General features: G+C 42.7%; 1 protein-coding gene across 1 annotated transcript in view; it reads left to right on the top strand.

Moving 5' to 3' along the window:
* LMF1 (lipase maturation factor 1) overlaps nucleotides 1-21,152 on the top strand; it is a 308,607-nt gene that overhangs the window by 272,018 nt on the left and 15,437 nt on the right. Inside the window, exons 7-8 of the mRNA XM_034783537.1 lie at nucleotides 15,941-16,124; nucleotides 19,760-19,913. Coding sequence (XP_034639428.1) covers nucleotides 15,941-16,124; nucleotides 19,760-19,913 — 338 coding nt within the window. The remainder of the gene's footprint in view (nucleotides 1-15,940; nucleotides 16,125-19,759; nucleotides 19,914-21,152) is intronic.

Raw genomic sequence — 21,152 nt, 5'->3', positions numbered from 1 at the left:
GATCCCATGACTGCTTACTTTGCTTAAGAGCCTTCGGTGAAAGACCTTGTCAAAGGCTTTCTGAAAGTCCAAGTACACTATATCCACTGGATCACCCTTGTCCACATATTGGTTGACCCCCTCAAATAATTCTAATAGATTCATAAGGTCTGATTTCCCTTTACAAAAGCCATATTGATTCTTCCCAACAAATTGTGTTCATCTTTGTGTCTGATAATTCTCTTCTTTATCATGGTTTCAACCCGTTTACCTGGTACTGAAGTTAGGCGTACCGGCCTCTAATTGCCAGGATAGCATCTGGAGCCTTTTTTAAAAATGGGCGTCACACTAGCTGTCCTCCAGTCATCTGGTACAGATGCTGATTTAAGTGATAGGTTACATACCACAGTTAGTAGTTCTACAGTTTCATATTTGAGTTCATGCAGAACTCTTGGGTGAATACCATCTGGTCCCAGTGACTTACTACTGTTTAATTAATGAGTTTGTTCCAAAACCTCCTCTGACACCTTAATCTGGGGCAGTCCCTCAGATTTGCCACCTGAAAAGAATGGCACGTGTGTGGGAATCTCCCTCACATCCTCTGCATTGAAGACCAATGCAAAGAATTAATTCAGCTTGTCCACAATGGCCTTGTCTTCCTTGAGTGTTCCCTTAGCACCTCGATCATCCAGTGGCCCCACTGATTGTTTGGCAGGCTTCCTCTTCTGATATACTTAAACATTTTTTTGCTATTAGTTTTTGAGTCTTTTGCTATCTGCTCTTCAAATTCTTTTTTGGCCTGCCTAATTATAGTTTTACAAGCTATTAAACAATTCAACAAAGGTATGTTGTGGTAACTAACCAATCTCTTTCTTTTTCAATTTTCAAACCAGGAGCCTGTAGAGTAGGTGTCTTATAAGCACTTGATTAGTTAAAAGATCTAATTAACAGCTGGCAGTGCAAAGCACAGATTTGTTACATTATGTTCAGAAGATGTAAGTTAAACAATGAAAAATTAAAGTTTAGCTGCATGATTTTTAAGCCTGAAAATAGCCTCTTTCTTTGTTTGAAAACAAAGCCGTAAAATGATTTTTTTTAAAAATCCTGCTTTGCAGATGCTTTTGTGCCCATGTCACTGATACTAACGTAAGCCCTATCCTTCTCCATTGGCTCCAGCAGCACTCCATACTGGTGCAACAGCAGTTCTGCAAAGCCCAAGTGTTCAGAAATCATGAGTTGCCCCCACCCATCATGAAATTAAGAAATAGTAAATAATAAAATACATTTTGGATTCCTTATATTTGCCTTTTGGATTTCTAAGCTTTTAGGTCACACTCAGGTCATATTTTTTCAATTTTTTCTCCACAATCATGAGGGCTAGAAAATATATTTGCTCCTTTTTAAATGAAAGGTGAGTTTCTCACAATCGCAGGACTCTAGGAGCTGGGATTTCAAGAAAAACACCAAATATCCTGAAACTTGCAATCAAATCGTGAGCAATGGCAGCGTGGCTAGCCGTCTGTCTATATGCCAGAAGTTGCGGAATCAAAGATTTTGATTATAAACTGGAAAGTCAAAATTTCCTTTCCTCCACTGATGATATTTGTACTTGACTGAGTTTGGACTATGGACTGACATTGGCACTTACCGGCACAATGCATTTGGGATTCCAACACAACAGGGGAATCTTCAAACAAACAAAAAAGAATCATATGTTTATTCATTCCCCCTGCCCACTTCCTTGGGTTTTTGGGTCTAAGCTACATGGCACTGCCCCTTTTAAACTCTACATCCCGGACTGGCTTTTCCTGAAAACAGCAGCTAAGACTTGATATTTATGTGAAACCTGGTATCCTTCTGGATTAGAAAATGGCCTGTGTTCTGATCTGGGTCACTGACCTTGTCTGCTTTTTCCTCCTCTCTATCACATGTCTGTGGGTGTGTACAAGTGATGGACAGTCCTCGTGCCATTATTATTATTATTAATTTGTATTGCAGTGGTCTCCAGGAGCCTCAGTCATAGACTATTACCCTGTTACGCTAGACCCGTACAAAAACGTAACCGCTACTGTGAGTATCCATGAGGAAATATTTTTGGTTAAAATTTGAGCAGCATTCAGATGGCTTCCTATGGACTCAAAAAGTATGTCTTCATATTCTAGGCAAGTCAACTGACCTTGTCCCTAGTAGTTAGGTTGAAGGGTACCTCTCTGTGCAAATAAGGTTTGTGAGAGGGTTAGCTGGAAGTACCTCCCGTTGTCTCCTGGAATCACAGACCACTGTGGTTCCAGTTACGAATGACTATCCTACATCTGCTTTATTTTATTTTTTTATTGAATTTATATTCGAATTTTTCAAAACTAGAGTTCGAATTTATACCTTAATGCAACATCTTCCCTTTCAGGTTTCATTAAGGTTTTGTGTTTGGAGTGAGGAAAGCGGCAGGGGCAACATTGGATATAAAGGAATTCGTCCATAAAAGGAAAATGTTCTTGTATGTTTTGATGAATATATGTGCACAGCATATATATGTATAAAGTATGCATGAAGCACCAATAATATGAAGCACAAATATTATAAGTGATATCGCCTAAATTGGCCTATATCCTAATCCTGTTCACTTATGCTAAACATCCCATAACACCTTGCAGAAGTGAGCATTTGGCGTAAGCAGATAGGAAACTTGTCAAAATCAAGTTCTGTGTCTTGGTACAATCTAGGGAAATACCTTCATGGACCAGTACCTAGAATATTAGTATCCAGAACAAAGATGAGGAAGGAACAGAAGAAGTTAGAGAATTGGGACAAACTGATGGGTTGGCTTTTATTGACACGTAAAGAGATGTGTAACTTGTAAAAAAAAATGATCATATAAATAATACCAGCTGAAACGTGTAACTTTGGGAACACACCTTCTGTGTAAGATGAACGTAACAAGCTGCACCAGACGCCTTCCCGGAGAATGGTATAATATAGAACCTTTTTCCTGTACCATGTTATTGTTGGCTTAGAGCAATAAACCGAACTGACATTGGTTATTTGGTCTCTTGAATATATTTCATAATGAACCAAAGTGTGGTCAAGCAGTTGACTATACAGTTTATCAACATATGCAGTGTCACCAGCTATAAATATTGCTGATGTGTTAGAGCCAGACCCTGATCTTATTTACAGCACTGCAAATCTGGAGTAGCTCTCTTGACTCCAGTGGAGTCACTCCAGACTTACACCAGTGTAACTGAGAGCAGAATGGGGCCTGCAATCTAGCTGAAGGGGCCGGGGAACAGCACAGTTACCTCTTTCTCTCCCTAAATAATGAGTAAGTCTACTTGTGGCTAGAAATGAGGTTGGTATCACAGATGGGGTTAGTCCTCTTCACATGCTTTATTAGCACGATCAGCGAGGGAGTGGGTGAACATTTAAATAAGCCACAGAAAGAAGCCGCTGCTGCTATGTTTGTTATTGTAATACTTGGTTCATTTTTTAAAAAAATAGCACTAAGAACTTCAGTGACTGGTGTTGCGCTCAGCAGTGAAAGCTCTTTTCCAGAAAGAGACCTTGTGGTAGTGTTTTGTTTTGTTTCCTAATCATGAAAACATCCAAAGGGAAATGAGATTTACACTGGCGTATGCAGGGACACGATACAAGCTGTCCTGTCTGGCCTTGTCTGTGAATTAGTCTTTAACAAAAATAAATGCAATAAAAAATTGGGCACCTTTTTAATGATGTTAATAATTATTTATTATTTGAATTTTAGTTGCAAATAAGATCCCCAATCATGGACCAACCCTGTTATGCTAGGCACTGTACAAACACAGAACAAAAAGAGGGCACTTGCTCTCAATCTAAATATAAGAAGGGAGACAACAGGTGGAGAGAGACAGGTCAGAGAGGACAAAAAAATAATGAGGTAATGATGCCTTGTTAAAAAATTGACAAATTCAATACCAGGGATGGACAAATCAGTTTAGTTGAAATAAAAAAACAACCCAATAGTCCCGTGACTATGGGTTAGCAGTTGGGACTCCATCCTTTTTCAGTTTTCTTTTCTGCCTTCCTCTCCTTGACAAAATGTTTCGAAGTCAGAGATGGTGGCAACGCTAGGATGGTGAGGAAAGGACAAACAGATCAGCAAAACCTTTGGATAACTCATTTTTTTTACAGGGTGGTTTCACTTACATTTCCATAGTTCCTAACTCCAACATAATGCATTACAGGGAAAGACAGTAAAACAAGAGCTGGTTGCATTAAGATTAAGAAGCCAGTGGCAAGGGAAATTTAATTGTGCTCTTTATCAGTTAGCGGGCAGAGCTAGCGCGGCAGTAGCATGAGCATGAGTCACTTTGCCCTGTCCCCATCTCCAACCTAAATGGATTTCTCTTTCTTATCTGGCAGAGGGAGGAAATTGAGCTTTTGGTTTAATGCCCACTGCGAGCCGAGACTTTCAATTACACCCAATTGTGTAATTCCAGCTAATAGAAACGAGATGGAAATGTCAATTCACTTTGTTTCTCACTTGCTTCTGCTTGGACCTGGGCCATCCTCCCAGATGACAGAAGCTGCAGTTCTGTTTTATCTTCTGAACCCTCTTGGATTGCAGGCGGGTTTTAAGTCTGCTCGAACCTACATATGTTTCCAGCTACTTCAGGAGAGCATGAGTGAAAATGTAGCATAGAGCCTTAACCGGAGGACTTTACTCGTGGTAGGGCCTTTTGCAGAAGCAATCCGTGGCGTGATCTGATTGCAGCTGCTATGACAGAAAGAAAGACATCTAGGTGGAGCTGGGCGGAGAACAGTCGTTCCATTTCGTGGAGGGTTTTGAGATTGTTTCGTTCCAGTTTGGATAGAAAACCAAAAATGTTGAAATTCTACACAAAACGAAATTACAGTTCTTTGCCCAGCTCTACTGGGCGCCCCGGGCAAGGGGCATGGAACTTATCCTACATCAAAACATGAGTGAGGAGGTAACTTTACGTTAAGGTCTCTTGGTTGGAAACTTGTTCTTCACATTTTCTCTTGGAAATTACTTTGCACTGGTTCTTGTCATGGTAAGCTGCCAGGGACCCTGGGAAGCCCGGGAGCCTGCACTGCTGGGGAACTGGGATCCTGGGAGCAAAGATTTCCAAGCTCTCAGCTCCCCATCAGCGCTCCAGGCAGGCTGCTAAGGACCAAGCAGATGAGCTACCAGGAGACCACACAAATTTTGAAACCTGCCTGGCAGGTAGGGTTCCAGCAGAATTTTGTCAAAATTGACACTGTCCGGCAAAACATTTCGATTTCAACAGATCAGAAAATTCCGACGAAAATTTCCTCTAAAATGTTCTGACCAGCTCTATTATAGGGAATTCCACCTAGGTTGTGCTCTCCCAGACTGCGAGATGGGTCTCTTCCCAGCCTAAACTCTCTGGAGATGCCAGTGAAACAGAGCACTTGTCCTGGATTTTAACTCAAAATGATGATTCTCTAGCTCTTTGCTTTTTCAGAACTAAACGTTACCTCTCCATTGGCTTTAAACGCTTTGTTGTAATGATCAGGACGGAGATGGTTAGTGAAGAGCTTGGATTGTTATTAGATGTGGAAAAAATAAAATATGCTCTTTGACTTCATTCCGATTAGCTCATTTAATCAATAAACACTCGCTCCTGCTTCTGAACCCAGCCTCTGGGTACCTCTGAATATGAGATCTTAAACTTTGCATTGTGCTCAATGAAGAAAGCCTGAAGTGTTTTATAACCAGAATCATCTGATTTTGATATTACACTTTTATTTAGATGGATCCCAAAGCGCTTTGCAAACTAGATATACAAAACTCTTTTCATCCTCCACTGAAATGCACTGATCTATAGGGTGGAATGTAGCAGCTGTCCAGCAGCGTGCCTCAGTGCTGTACGGTGTTTTGGGGGAGAGGATGTGAAGGGTATCATAATCATTTGAAACTGCATGGAGAATGTAGGTGCACCAAATGCAATTACCTGAGTTGAAGTTTGGCCAGGTGGATGCAGCTAACTCTCACCCGATCTAATGTTGCAAAAAATTCCATGATATCTTTTATGACCATGAGTAATCAGGGCCTCAATTTTACATCTCATGTCAAAGACCACACAGGGCCCCCTAATTACATACTAAAGCATTTTTTCAGTACTGACTCAGGGCCAGATTCTGATCTCATGCTGGCACAAACTAAGAGTAACTTGCTTTGGGTCTGAAATGCTGCCACCTCCTTCTACCCTACTCCTGGCTGACTTAAGGAGATGTCTTCAAGTTCCTGGCTTTGACACATTTATTCTCCTTTGCAGCTTGCTTATGCAGAATGCCTCTTGCCGATCCATTGACTCGTCTGCTAACAGCTACAGCCTTCTGAGTTAAAATCTCTCAGCTAAAACAACCTCCGAAGGGCTACTCTTCTAAGAGCTGGAGTTGTTCCTGATGTGCACCCGTAGCGTGAGATCAGAATGTGGTTCTCCAAGGGAAGACCGTCACTGACTAAATCGCCATTCTCACTTTCTGCCACCCTTCGGGTATATCCCCGGAGGAACCTCCCATCCAAAAACCGAGCAGGCCCAATCCCAGGAATGCGTTACTGTTCCATGTGAGTAAAGGAGTCAGAAACAGGGCCTTACTTTCAGAGAGCTGATGAGATCACAGTTTAAGATGCTGCTGAAATGCCCATTGGGACTTGCTGGTCCAGAGAAGCAGCCTGTGGTCATTGGCTAAATAAATAAATAACAAGGTCTCAGAAGTTATACCAAATCTCTGCAAAGGGTTTGCCATTAAATAGCTTTGTGACGTCTTCCTCTGTAGGAAGTAACTTTACCATCAAGGCTGGAACACTGTTGATAATCCACAGCAGAGTAGCGATATATTCCATCTTTCTGTAAAATCATTCATTCATTTTGTATTGTTCCAACACCTACAAAAACAGTCCATCTGCAGCTATTTTGCCTGAAATATATTCACTTGGAACACTAGCTTTTAGCAAAAGAGTCAATGGATCAGGCAACACCAAGAGGTAGTTGCATAACAAAGCAGAATAAACGTGTCAAAGTCAGTAATTTGATGACATGTCTTCCTTCTGCAAGGCGAAGGGCAGTGGTGGGAGGCGGCTTGTATTTCAGACCCAAAGCGAGCAACCGATCCCAAATTCGCATACAATACTTCGGTAATTGAGTTAAATGTATAAAATTTCCTGAAATAAAAATACGCCTTGTAAATTCTTGCTGCATGTTATGAATAAAGGCAGCGAGACCAGCTTTAACTCCTTTAGCATTGAACTCATCCTACGTGAAAGGATGAGTGAGGAGGTAACATTAAGATAAGTTCTGTTTGTTCTTCAGCATTTACTCTTGGAAACTACTTTTTGCTAGTTCTTGGCTATACAGGCCACGAGGTAAAGGAGTCTACTATACAGCTTATACTGCAGCACGTGTATGATTACTGATTATTCGTGGTATCACCATATCACGATATCCCGTGCGAGCGAGGTGCGTGCTATTGTGTCCGTTTTGGAAATCTGGCTAACGGAGACAGGGGAGCCCGAACATCTACAGCCCCTTAGCCTGAGTCCCGCGAGCCCAAGTCCGCTGGCAGAGGCCAGCTGCCGGTGTCTAATTGCAGTGTAGACATACCCTGAGAGCTGGGACGAGAACCCTCCTTTCATAACTGGAGGAGGGGGAAAGGGGAAAAGAGGAGTTTGCGAAGTTCTTCAGAGAGAGCAAATAAACAAATGCTATTCTAATTGTACATTGGAGAACAGAATTTTAAAATTGTTTCTTGGGGTCTTGTTTCTTTGCATTCCTAGGGTGAGAAGGCCAATGAGATGCATTTCTCTTGCCCTGTGAATGTATGAGACACATTTTCCACCACGTCTGCGTACACCCATAAATCTGCAGCATGGTATAAACCCTAACTCAGAGGGGAGTCTCTGGACTCAGCCTTTCTCCGGCTAAGTGGGGGCTTTCTTTAGCTGTGACAGCAAAAGCAGATTGTGTAAAAATGATGTGAGCTGCTTTTGTGATGGAGATTAAGCTGAGATCACCAAACTCACTGCATGCAAGAATGTAAGCTGGAGTCGAGCCAGCTTCCCTCTTTCAGACCTTATCTGGGTGACCTATTTAGCCCTTTTTTCTCCTGGCAGTTCTGATAGCTTTCTGAATTTCTTTGGGATTCACAAAACAGGCTTATCTGCGGCATAAAACAGAACGAGTGGAGGGAGGTAATTATTTTCCTGTGTGTTACTGTGCACTAAATAGTTTTGCAAAACAGATTAAATCCTCATGTAGATAGAGTCAAAAAGTGAACAAGAGATTAAATGAATAATAGGGGAAAATTAAATGTACTTGCTGTTGTCATTTAATGGGAATTTCTTGACTGTGCCTACAATAACTTTTGGGGAAAAACTACATATATAAGTATTTTTCAAACTGAAACCAGATGGGGGAATCATAGCCTGTTTTTCTTTGTGGGAGGCTATGTTTTCATGGTACGCAAGTAACTGGAGGCACATTAAAATCAAATTTGGCTTTCAAGGCTTGTCCTTCCTATCTTTTTGCAGGAAGGGCCGACTCATGATGTTATGAATTTCAGATTGTCACTGTGGGAGGGGATTCTTTGGAGGAGGGGCCGGAGATTTCAAAGGAGGAAAGTTAACTATTTAACCAAAGAAAAAAATGAAAGTTGGGGAAGCCCGAAGTCTGCCTCGAACTATCCCATCCCAATTTTTCATGGGCAAAGGCCTCTACACTTATTGCGGCTGTTGTTTTAACTACAAACAAAAGACTGCTAGGCAATTCTCACTGCAGGTAAAATGTATGATACCTGCCCCGAGGAGCTAGCAAACAAATCTCAGACACGATGCAATGAGAAGGTGACAAGGCACTGGGGATGGGAAGAAAAGAGGAATAACTTCGGTAAGCCAGTAAGACAAGGCAATGATTGAACAGTGGCTAGGGCAACCCACAATGGATCACTGGAGGTTTTTCCCCCCTGAGATAAAATAGACTGAACATGTAAAACATTTGATTCAGACAGTTCCTTGTGGGTATCACAGACAGAGTGGGTCTTCAGGAGGGTTTTAAAAGAGGAAAGAGTAGGGGCTTTGCAGGCCAGCCTAAGAAGGGTGCTCCATGCGTAGAGGTAGGCATAGAAGAGAAGCAGAACAGTTGTTAGTGAAACAGCTTTGCTCCCTGATTTCCCTGGGTCACTTGCACTCTGGGTTTGGCATGGAGACTGCACTGGTTACGCTGGTGGTTAATTTGCTAGTGCTGGAGAAAGACCAGTTGCCCTGACTGGGCAGCTGCTCATCCATCCCAACTGCTCTCCCGTTGGGGCTCTACAAAGTTCCCTTTCTCATTCCCCACCTGTGAGCCCCTCTCCCCTCAGCCCCCCTCGCACTTAGTGTGAATTGGAGGGCAGAGGGAGATAGGGGGACAATCCTGGTTGCAATGCCATAAAGACACAGGTGACACACAGCTCTCCGCTTGACATCCTGCCACTAATGAAGCCGATGGAAGCTTTACCGTTGATGGAGTCAGGGTTTCACCCACCATCTTCTTCATCAAACCCAGCTGGTGCGTTGTGTCTGATTTCCCCACAACCAGCAGAGACTTGGACTAGAAAGAGAGTGAGGTGGCCAAAGCTCTATCCGGACAAGCTAGAGCCGATGGTGGTAGGACGGGAAAGCATCTTGAGCTCGGTGAGATTGAAGGCTGCTCTCTCTTTCTTTTCCCTTCACCCAGTACGAGGAGAATTCACCTGCCTCTTCTCCAAGAGATGTCCTGTTTGGTGACATCTTTGAACTCCCACTTGTTCCCAGATCACCAAGTACAACCTGGTGGCCAACAACTGCCTTTTCTTATCTGTGTGTAACACACGGGAACCTGGCAGTGCGTTATCGATGCAGTGAAAAGCCAAGGAGTCGGACTAACTAAGAGATACCATTCAGAAGTTTCAGCTGAAACAGGATGCAGATGTTCGCCTGGGATAGCTGCAGGAAGTGCAGTGTGCCAGTTCTCAAATGATTCCACTGGTTACCTCCTGGCTCCTGTGTGCAGTGGCTTGGCATTGATCTAGAAAGCCGTGTAAGGCTGGGGCCCTGTCTAAGAAATCTGCTTCCTTCCCCACTGTGACATTTCAAGTCAGCTGAGGGACCATCCCCAAGTCCTGAATAGCGACAGCCAGGATCTTCCAAGGGGAGGAACTGTACTCTCCTGGTTAGTTCAACAACTTGAGCGCATGGGTCTGTGACACAGAGAGGACTACGGATGAAAAGTGCCATATAAGAACTAGAATATATTGTTCTGCCAATGCATAGATGAGACAGTCTCTTTATTTGCAGGCCTTTTGCTGGAGCAAAGTGAGCAGGAGTTTGTCATTTATGTTATGCGAGAGAGGAATTTGTTTGGATATTTTTTCCCAATGATAAATATAATTTGTGCCCTGTCTCTTAAAAATTGATACCTGCCCCAAGTGACCTGGCTACTGGACATGTGTAAGTTAGTGTGTGTGTGTGTGTGTGTGTGTGTGTGTGTGTGTGTGTGTGTGTGTGTGTGTGTGTGTGTGCGCACATGCTCCAGTACTAACTAGTGACCACATCCACATGATCTGGTGTAGCCTGCAAATTCACAGACATCCCTAGACTGTGTTTAACTGTTTACAAGCTATTGTTGCTGTTCCTGCTGGACAAATATACAGTCTGTTACAAAGAATATGAGCTTCTAGTACCTACTGTACATTTACAACAATCTCTGATTTAAAAATAAAGAAATAAACAGCCGAACAAAGAAGTGTAACCTGTAAAGAGTTATAGGGGTAGGTGCCCATTTTCTGACAGAGGGGTTTGGTAACAGTGCAGGGGACAGAAATATAAGGAATAATTGTTTTTGGGCCTAGAACCAGGAAAACTACTTTTCCAAATTAATCCAGCGAGAGCCATGAATCCACAGTATCTCATATCACACTTCATAAAACTCCAGTCATAATCCATAAAACTGACATTATTAGATTAAAAACCTCAGTTCCTCCTATAAGGAGTTTGCTCATTAGACATGCTGTAGTTTTATAACCTTAAAGTTCCTACCCAATTACCATGATTAATACTGTGCTTTAATAAAAAAAAAATCACCACGGGGGTTGGTACCATCTGTTTGTTATAATTGTGCATTTCAATATTGTCCAGCAAAAGAGAGGTGTACACTTAGTAAATACAAGCCAAGCACCAGGCTAACGATGGCACAGTACAGAAGTAGGTAAGAGAGGATGCAACATACTCTTCTTGATTGTAGTGCATAGTATGTATAAGCCTTTAAAATAGTGTAAAAGGAGTATTGGTTGTTATGCAGGATGCATATTGAACTATCGTTCTTTACACATCTGATGGCAAAGGGACAATTGTTCCATCTGCACATAGGTAGAATAACATCTGTATGGTGCTTTTCATTCACAGACCCCAAACAGCTTTTCAGAGGCCAGTTTCATTATACCCATTTTACAGATGAGGAAACTCAGGCTTGGATAGGGAAAGTAACTTGCTCAAGGTCAACCAGCAGCCTAGTGGCAGAGCCAAGACTAGAAGCCAGATCCCCTGCAGTCCAGTGCAATGCTCTATCCCATTACGTTATTGGAGATATTTGCTCCTTCAGCTGTGAGATGAATTAGGTTGGTTGATACGCTGGTGCTCTCTGGAGGACAGATGGAAGCTTCCCTCCAATGCTTTTTCTTTCTTTGGGAGGAGAAAGTAAAACATGAAGGATTAGGAAGTTGTGTGGAAAAAGGGAGGATTAGATAAATGTGCTCTGGCAGCCAAAGCAAATACGGGTCTGAATCATGAGGATCGACTAACCCCAAGGTATCCTGGGCCTAAAGGATCAGAACTGCAGAAGACAGTTGCTACTCAGCTGACAGAGTTTCAGTCTTAGCGTTGGCCAGACAGATCTGTCACATAACATAACCTCTTTCCAGAAGTGGCCAAGAAGCGCGTCGTTAGGACAGCCAACAATCGTAGAGGTGGAAGAAATGACAGTTTCACTGATCACTTAATTGACTTCCAAGTAGAAGTTGTTTTTTTTGGCCAACCTCAGGATTAAATGGTATTTGTGCCCCCCGGGAAGGGTATAATATTAACCATTTATTGAATTTGTTCATTGATGCCTTTATATTAATCAAATACCCAATTGTGATCCACAAGATTCAATTTGAGTAACTCAAGTTAAAAATTTGTCAGGTTCATAATTCCACCCACAGACCAAAAAATGCCAAACCTATATTATTTTTGAATCCCCTGATTTTTAAGGGCTGGTGGAAATAAGATATTTTTGCTTCTGACTTCCAAGCAATAAAGAGAGGTGAATCACTACTGAAAAAAAAATGAGTGTAACAGACCACCCAGTTGCTACTTATAAAGCTGTAAAGTGATCCTGTGTCAAACTGGCAAACCAGAGAATTATTTTCTTAATATTACCGCAATAGTGCAAGGAAAATCAAATAAAAACCAAGAACATGGTTTCCCAACAAAGTAGCTAGGTGAGAAATACATTCATGAATACAGGCTGATTAATATGCATTGAACTTAAAGCTAAACCATTCATGGATCAGAGTGGGAACTATATACACATTTGCTGCTCTGAGTACTACATGTTACATCCCAGGAACTTACATGTGTATGTCATTCAGAACCAAGTGGTGGTGTTTTTTTTAATAATTCTGAGTAATTATCCAACATGGGCTAAGAGAGTAATTTTGTTTACCAAAAAGCAGTGAAGACGTTTGCAATGTGCTGTAATTGGGCATGGCTCGCCCCTTTAGGATGCTGTCGCACTGCTCCTTGAATGTCCTCTCAGCATTTTCAAACATTGCAACTTGCAAATATGGACTTAACAAAACTATGCCCATGTCAGACAAATAAATGATATGATTTTGATTTTGTTTTAATGAGTAAAGTTAAATTATTTTTAATAGAACATCAGCTGAAAGGCCTCAGACCAATAGTATGTGTTTTATTAATGTTTCAATGGTAGAACAGCATTTTAGTGACTCTAGAAAGTCGGGAGACTGAGTATGCAAAACCGGAGAACTTGCCTAGGAAAGAAAGAAGCCAAACTGTATGAGCACACTTGAGGATACTGCAAAGGGAAAATCAGGAGACTAGTAATAGGATATTCAGATAATTCTAACTGAGATGGTCATATGGTGAAGATGATGGAATATGGTGTAATTCTAAACAGATTTAATTAAATCGGTAAAAAGTCTGTGTGGACACTCTTATTTTGGTTTAATCCAGGCCTGCTTCGGTTTAGCTTAAGTTAATTAGGAACAGGTTGAAGACAAACAGCAATAAGCCTCTAAAATAAGAGTGTACACACAGGGGTTTGCACCAGTTTCATGGAACCCATGCAAGTTTCTGTGTAGACAAGGTCTTAAGGATCTCAGGATTTGACCTGAGGGCTACATGTGTTGTTGTTGTTTTTGTGGTAAAACGGGAAATTATTTCATCTTATTTCATTTCAAATTATTTCATTTTATTTCATGCTGCCCATCAACCCTTATCAATAGTTACCACTAAGCACATGAAATAAGGGCAGTACCACACAGATGCTGCTGTTTGGTACTTGTTCACCTGGTAATTCATAGATTCATAGATTCCAAATTGTAATTATCTAGTCTGACATCCTGTATAACACCGACCAGAGAACTTCCCCAAAATAATTCCTAGAGCAGATCGTTTGACTAAAATCTTGATTTAAAAATTGTCAGTAATGAAGTCTGCCAGTTCCAGTTAAAAATATATATCTTATTTCCAATCTGAATTTGTCTAGCTTCAACTTTCAGCCATTTGATCATGTTATACCTTTCCCTGCTAGATTGAAGATCCCATTATTAAATATTCGTTCCCCATGTAGATACTTATAGAGTATAACCAAGTCACGCCTAACCTTCTCTTTGTTAAGCTAAATAGATTGAACTAGAAAGATGCTCACTGCTCTGTAGTGCATAACAGAGCAAAATTCTGCCTTCCTTGACAGCTCTGCAACCCCAGTGACATCAGGGGAGTTTTGAGAGTGGGAAGCAATAATAATGATGGAGAAATTGTCCTGTGTGTTCAAGTGGTATGTGGAGTTCTAATGAAAGACTCCGAATTTGGGTTTGTAATTCAGCCTGAGCAGAGATGTAGCTCCATCTTTTCTGTGGCTGACCCATGAAAATGGCAAAAAAGTGACATCATGTAACTTTAAGGCTGTAAAATAAAGCCATATGCTCTGAAAGCATGTGATTCATGACCACGCCGAAATGGACTGTGACCAAGAAATGACTGCTTTAGGCTCATTAAGATTGGTTGGGGAACTGGGTGCAAGAAAGTTCCTTGGATTTTCAAATCATTGTAATGAGAAGAAAAAATATCCTATATCTCAAAAACCTGTCCTAATATATACAAATATTTATGCTCTTCCAAGAGCTTTCAAATGTTCCCACTTTTTCTGTTCTGCGTTACACATGCAAAACAGCCTCATAAATGGGTAATAAAAGCTAAAATAAAAAATACCTCTTCGAAAACATACACAGATATTTAAGGGCTGTTGTTTAATTAGAAGTGTCAAAGTTTTCCTCTAGGGTTTCTGAAACCTTGGTTTCCCCGACATGTGGGCATAATCAGGAAGTAACCACGTAGACAATCAAACATGGACCCAAACAACAGCATAGTCACAGAGGTGAGTAGGGAAATCAAGTCACCATGCACGGGAGATCCTTTTCTCACTGAAAGTAATGGCAGAACCCACTTTGAGTGTCCTTGGGAGCATGTTCGGGCCTCTAGTGTAGTGGTTTTTTTTGCCATGTCTTTGGTAATCTGAGACAAGAGGAAGTTCAGCAGAGAACTGGGTGCAGGGTTGTGATAACGCGGTATCCAGGGTTTTCTTGTCAGTGCTATTGAATGCATGTAAATAGCTTCTGAGAAAGGACTGTGCTCACTGTTGTTTCAAGCACTTTACTATGGTATGCGCTCTGTATGGTATTACGGTACACGCCTTAGGGGCGTTTCTCCTGTCTGTGGTCACCCCAAGAAGAAAAAGTGGTTACTTACCAGTGATTGCAGTTCTTTGAGGCAGAAAGCCGGGGCTGTTGCAGGGGAATTGTCACCAGACATTGCGTGTCTGAGGTTATATGAGAGAAGTGCCATCTACAGCCACTCAGTTCTTCCTCCTCCATGACTGTAGATGGAGGAAGCTCTGCCATTTCCTCGCTGTCTGAAGAGCCAGGGTCCTAGCTAACCCTTTTTCATAACGTTCCCCCCTCCCCATATGCAAACACACACACACACACACTTTTTTATTGTGGTGTTTTTAGTGGTTTAGAGTAGCTGTAGGATTGCAACTATCACACAGTGTCAATGTGCACTTGGGTCTCCAGTTAAAATTAGCTCAGTGCACGGTCCCTCCAGAGCCAGGAAATAATGCCAGGGGAACCCCCTTTGCAGTGCAGAAGCAACCGGGCACAAATGTTTATACATATTTTTAAAGTAAATCCCTGCTTGGGATTTTTTTGTTTTAAATGGATCCACTCAACATTTCCATGAGCTTGAGCAGGTGAAAGCCTCTTTGGCACAGGGCTGTCTGGCCCTGTCTTCAAGATCCACCGGCGACGGCAAGTGAAATGATGTTTGAGATTTGAGGCCTTCCCCAGAGGATGACCACAATGACGGCAGAGGTTTCTCTACAGGTTGGCAGGGCATGTTCAGACTCCCAGATACTTCGTTACAGTCGTACTATTCCAAACCAGTCACTGCAGCTGTAATTATCATTGTACCTAACCTTGTTTCAAGAGAACAAACCATTGTGCACATGGACGTTTCCTTTCCACTTATAGACAAATGCTGTTGTACTAAGGTTGGGACACAATTGCTTGGAAACCTGGCCAGATGACACTTTTTCAGTGCATTCCCCTGCCTTCATTGTTTTCATTCTTTCCTACTTAGGTGGTCTTAATTATCAGTGGGAACCTGAGCTTCCTCAACTGGTTAACCATAGTGCCCAGCATTGCCTGTTTTGATGACACCTGCTTGGGATTCCTGTTCAGTTCCAAAGAGGGATGTGTGAAGGACCAAGTGTTGAAGATACAAGCCAAACAGGCAGCAGGACAGAGACGTCCTTTAAGATACGGTAGGTCATTCCTGTGAGGAATAAAACCTTATCTACCTAGTGCTCTTATCACTTTTATTCCAAGCTCGGCCACTGGCCTGCTGGGTGAACTTGGGCAAGTCCCTTCACCGGTCTGTGCCTCCGTTTTTCCACCTATAAAATAGGGATAATGATACCTCCCTTTGGAAAGCGCTTTACATGAGCTAGGTCTTATTATTATGTATGCAGGGGAAGGGAAGTATCTTTGTGTGACAATCCCCTAGTGGGATCATCCACGTTGAAGGACTTCTGGATCTTCAAACCTAAGCCTCTGCTACTTCCACTAAAGAACCATTAGCACAGAGTTAGGAGCTGACTTATACACTTCTATCCTCCAGCTACATGGGGGGATACTTACATGGAGTTAGTGCAGGTTGTATTTGCTTATAGAAAAATAAGCCTCTAAAGCTAAAATTCTGATATCGTTGCTCCTGGTGGGTGGCACCTTGTTCCATTGACTTCAGTGGGAGTATTTTAAGGTACTATTCAGCATGAGGAAAAGCATCAGATGTATCAAATAGAAAACTTGCCTCCACTGAAGTCAATAACAACACTCCCGTTGATGTCCATGGGACCAGAATTTCAGTGGTATTTTTTTTATGTTTAAACGTGGAAAACGTTTTTCACATTTATCACACTTGCAGTTTTGCAGCATTTGCCACTGACACGATAGACATAATAGCTCTGTCCAGATGTCTGTAGACTATTTGGGAGTCGTCATTGTTCCAACATAAGCAGAACGTTTTGATTCTGGAATTAAATCAGTAATTTAATGTGATGCCAAACCAAAAAAAAAGGAGGGGGGGAGGGCATAAAATCATCTCACAAATTTTAAGGAGTGGGGCTATCAGACTTTGTCAAGAATGCTGGGCTTGTTCGAGCATCAAGAACTTGGCTGTCAAATTGCCCTGGGCATATAGTTTGGCCTACAGGTATAGCATGAAAAAGTAAATAGAAGTTTTGTTAATCTGAATAAAAAAGGAACAATGAAGCATGTGGCTAATGTACACTGCTAAGATTTAACAAAAATAAAATCATATCCCCAAAGAGAACTGATAGCGCAGAGAGAAGGGGGATTTACTTATCTGGGTAACAGATGTAGAACTGTTTCTAGGATTTGTATAAACAATATGTAAGCAACAAATTGGACATAATATCAACATCAGTTACAGATGCTAGTTTTTAAATATACCAAACATCCTTCGGAAAGACAAAAACATGTTTACAAAATAAAATGCATGCCTGTCGTTCTTTCGAAGCAAGCCCGATCCACCTCAGATTATGCCGTTTATTAAACGGAAGTGTTTAGTTTCAGTAATGCTCATTACGTTTCATTACACATGTATTTATTTTAAATATTTTACTAGAAGAAATCTCTTTTAGTTGCAGCATTTAAATTCCAAGTCGCTTTCCAGCAGGGCTGGTAAATCCAGTGATTGGAGTGATGCTAGAGATCTCCTGTTGAGTTGTGTGTTTTTCCGTCACTCTGAGCAAACCTATGCCTGTCTTGTGGGAGAAGAGACAAAAAAATGGTTCTTCAATTTACCAATCTGTGAATCGTTTTGAGGATGAGAGAGCTCCTCTTATGACTCAACTTCCTAAATGTACTCCATGACATTCTCTGACGTGTCCCCCAGACCACAAGTTAAGGATTATTTAGAAGAACCTCCCATACTTGCTACAAACTTGGGTTCAGTCCCAGCTTAAATCCATCCCTGTTCCAGAAAGCGCTTATGCACGTGCTGAGTAATAATGCATTGCTGAGTCGGTGCCTTGGACAGGAGGGCCGTGTAGCAAAAGTCCTATAGGAATGTTAATCCCAAGAGTTAGAAGAATGGAGTGTGTGGCATTTTGTGCCCCTTTTGTTCATGTGAAGGTTTTTATAAGGAGCCTGTCACATGGGACCAGATATTCACGGCACCAACTCCCATTGATTTCAATGAGACTTAAGTGACTAAGTACCGTTAAGGATCTGCGCCTTGGTATCTAAGGGCCTGATCCAAGTCTCACTGAAGTCAATGGCAAGATTCCCATTAATTGGGCTGCAAAGCAGACCCTGCACCTCTTCCGCCAGTTTCACTCCTTTCTGTTGCCATTCTCCACATGGATTATACTGTAACTGTGGGTGAAGGTCAGATCGGTGCAACTTGGAGGGCATGGTTATGATGTAGGTGTCTGTGGTGCTTTATAGCCATGCAAGAAGAGACGACTTGTGGCCCCAATGAGGTGACTGTCAAAGGGCCAGATCCTGCGTTCACCCAGTTAGTGGCAGAGGAGTCCAAGCAGGGTGACCAGATGTCCCGATTTTATAGGGACAGTCCTGATATTTGGGGCTTTTTCTTATATAGTCGCCAGTTACCCCCCACCCCCAGTCCCAATTTTTCACACTTGCTCTCTGGTCACCCTAAGTCCGAGAAGCAGGGATATGCAGAATCAGGCCTATATTTAGACAGCATCCAGACAAATGGTGACCTGGGGAGCACCAACATTCACAATAAAACTTTGCAGTCATTGGTGTTCGTATCTGATTTGGTTTTTTCCTTACAGGCTAGAAGCCTCAGGCCATCCGAAGGACAAAACAAATTCCCTGAGCAACTTATGTATTGCTTTGCCTGATCACAGAGGCAGCCCTGCTGCGATGCAGGGGGCTGGATTAGATAACCCACCCGAATCAAGCGATTCTCCAAAAATATTCCCAGACTAAACAATTATTCAGACTGCATGAGAAGTTTAAATAACCATCCCGCTCCTGCAGAGATAGGAGGAAAGCTACGTGCATTTGCTTTGAGTCTTCTCCTTTGACTGTCCACATTAAATTAAAAATCATCAGAAGCACAAAAACCCTTTAGAGGCTGCCTTAGCTTATTTGTCTGACTGAAATACCTCATTTTATCCAGTACAACACCAGTCTCGTTTGCCGTGTCCTTCATGCAGGCCATATTCCAAAGCACTTTGCAACATAAAATAATGCAATTCTGAAGTTGAAATAATAAGTGGTAGCCAAAGGAAAGAGAAGTGTACAGAGGCACTAGCCAGGGAAGAGATGAGAATCAAAGAGAAGAGTTGTGTCAGTGGCAGGGAGATTCAGAAAAGCAAATTCCAGTGGTAAGAGCTGTGGAGGAGTGGTCTCTCTTCCACCAGTGGTGAGGAAGGACAAGGAAAAGGCTGGTGTTAGGAACCATGATGGGGAATAGAGAGGGTTTAAAATCAGCTGGAGAGAGTCCATGGAGAGTCTTAAAAACAAGGAGGGCAATTTTGAACAATGTCTAAATGCCAGCTGTGGTTTTTTCCTACACTAAAACTGTTATTACTCGAACATTTTAGACATTTTTCTTTTCAGCCCCTTCTCAGACTATTGAGAGAAAGGCAGATCTTTGTAGAGAGATTTCATGGCCTACTGGCGAGGATTTGTTTGATTACGTGTAAGAATTCATCCACTTTAGCTTGAAAGGGAGCTGACACCAACTGTTAGCAGCCCTCTGAAATTGCCTGTCAGGTGACCTGAAAGGATTGTAGGGAAAAAAAACTATCTTCTTAGAAGCAGGGTCTGAACTGATCATGAGCAACTTCAGACAGTGAAGTCACTTCCTTTCTGGTTCTGTTTGTGTTCTAACCAGGCTGCTATGTCCGCAAAGTGGTGAACGTCTCATTTGGACTCCTGATCACCTATCTCAGTATACCTGTCGTGCTCAACCTGCTTAATTCCAGACAAGTCATGAACACCTCATTCAACCCGCTCAGGATAGTGAACACGTACGGCGCTTTTGGAAGGTACTAATCATTTGAATAGACCCACAGTACACCTGCTCTGTTCTATTCTCCTATCAACATCATGAAATATAGTCAATTAGCCAGCCTTTGTGTCTTATACATTTCTTTTAATCTTTCTGGTAGCTGATCGGTTCAGAGTAGCCGTTCATTGGGGATGGGGGGGGAAAGGGTGTGCTTGAAAGGGATCACAAAATCCTCTCCTACGGTATAATTTATTTGACTATAGTTTTGCTTTAAATTTATAACTGTTCTTAAGGGGCGCAATATATTAGATATAAAAACATTATAATAATATGCATAGAAGATAGTCATATGGGTCATATTTAGAGTGATTTTTTTTCTCTCTAGTGTGTGTGTGTGTGTGTGTGTGTGTGTGTGTTCCTTTCTTCCTCCCTTCCTCTCTCCCTCTAGTTGGAAAAATCTCCTCCATGAACCTGCCTTGCCTTTCTGCTCTGGCAGGAGGAAAGTCATAAGGATGCCTGTAGCGGGGGTGACGAATCACTGGCACAGTGCCTCCTGTTGGTTGTCTCGGGAATTAGCTCTCCAGCTCTGGAGCGCCCTCTGCTGGCCAATGTCCCACTTGCCGCTGGTCCCCATGTCCCCCCCAGACCCCGGTGGCCCTTCCCTCGGGGTTCTGCCCTCTACAGTACCCCCACAGTCTCTGGGTCTCCCCTCCCAGGGGAACCCCCCCAACCGTCTATCCCCACCTTGCCTCAGTGGTTACTGCCAGTCATCATCTAGCCCCCGCTCACTGGGGCGGACTGCAGTCTGTAATCCGCTCATCACTGGCAAGGGGGGTTTGGACCTGCTGGCTTTGCAACCCCAGTACCTCTGTAGGCCTTCAGCAAGGCCTGCCGCCTGGGGAGTTGCCAGGCTGGAGCTCCCCAGCTCCTTTGCCTTTCCCCAGCCCTGCTCTATCTCAGGGACCCTGCTCAGCTCCCAGGCAGCCAGGTCCTTCTCTCTCCACCGCTAGAGAGAGACTCCTACAGCCTCTGGCCCTCACCCCTCTTATAGGGCCAGCTGTGGCCTGATTGGGGCCTGGCCCCAGCTGTGGCTGCTTCCCCCAATCAGCCGAGCTTTTCCCCACCACAGCCCTCTCCCGGGCCTGTTTTAAGTCCTTCAGGGCAGGAGCGGGGTGACGACCCTGCTACAGTGCCCCTGAAAAAGAGCCTTCTGCATGATAGCATACAGAGTTCTGCATTAGGTGGTTGGGCCACCGTATTGTAGTCATACTAGCTA

The sequence above is a fragment of the Trachemys scripta genome, chromosome 10 (genome assembly GCF_013100865.1).
Source record: "Trachemys scripta elegans isolate TJP31775 chromosome 10, CAS_Tse_1.0, whole genome shotgun sequence".
In the NCBI taxonomy this organism is placed as follows: Eukaryota; Metazoa; Chordata; order Testudines; family Emydidae; genus Trachemys; species Trachemys scripta.
Note: the sequence above shows the minus strand (reverse complement) of the source record. Positions and strands in the feature narration are given on the sequence as shown.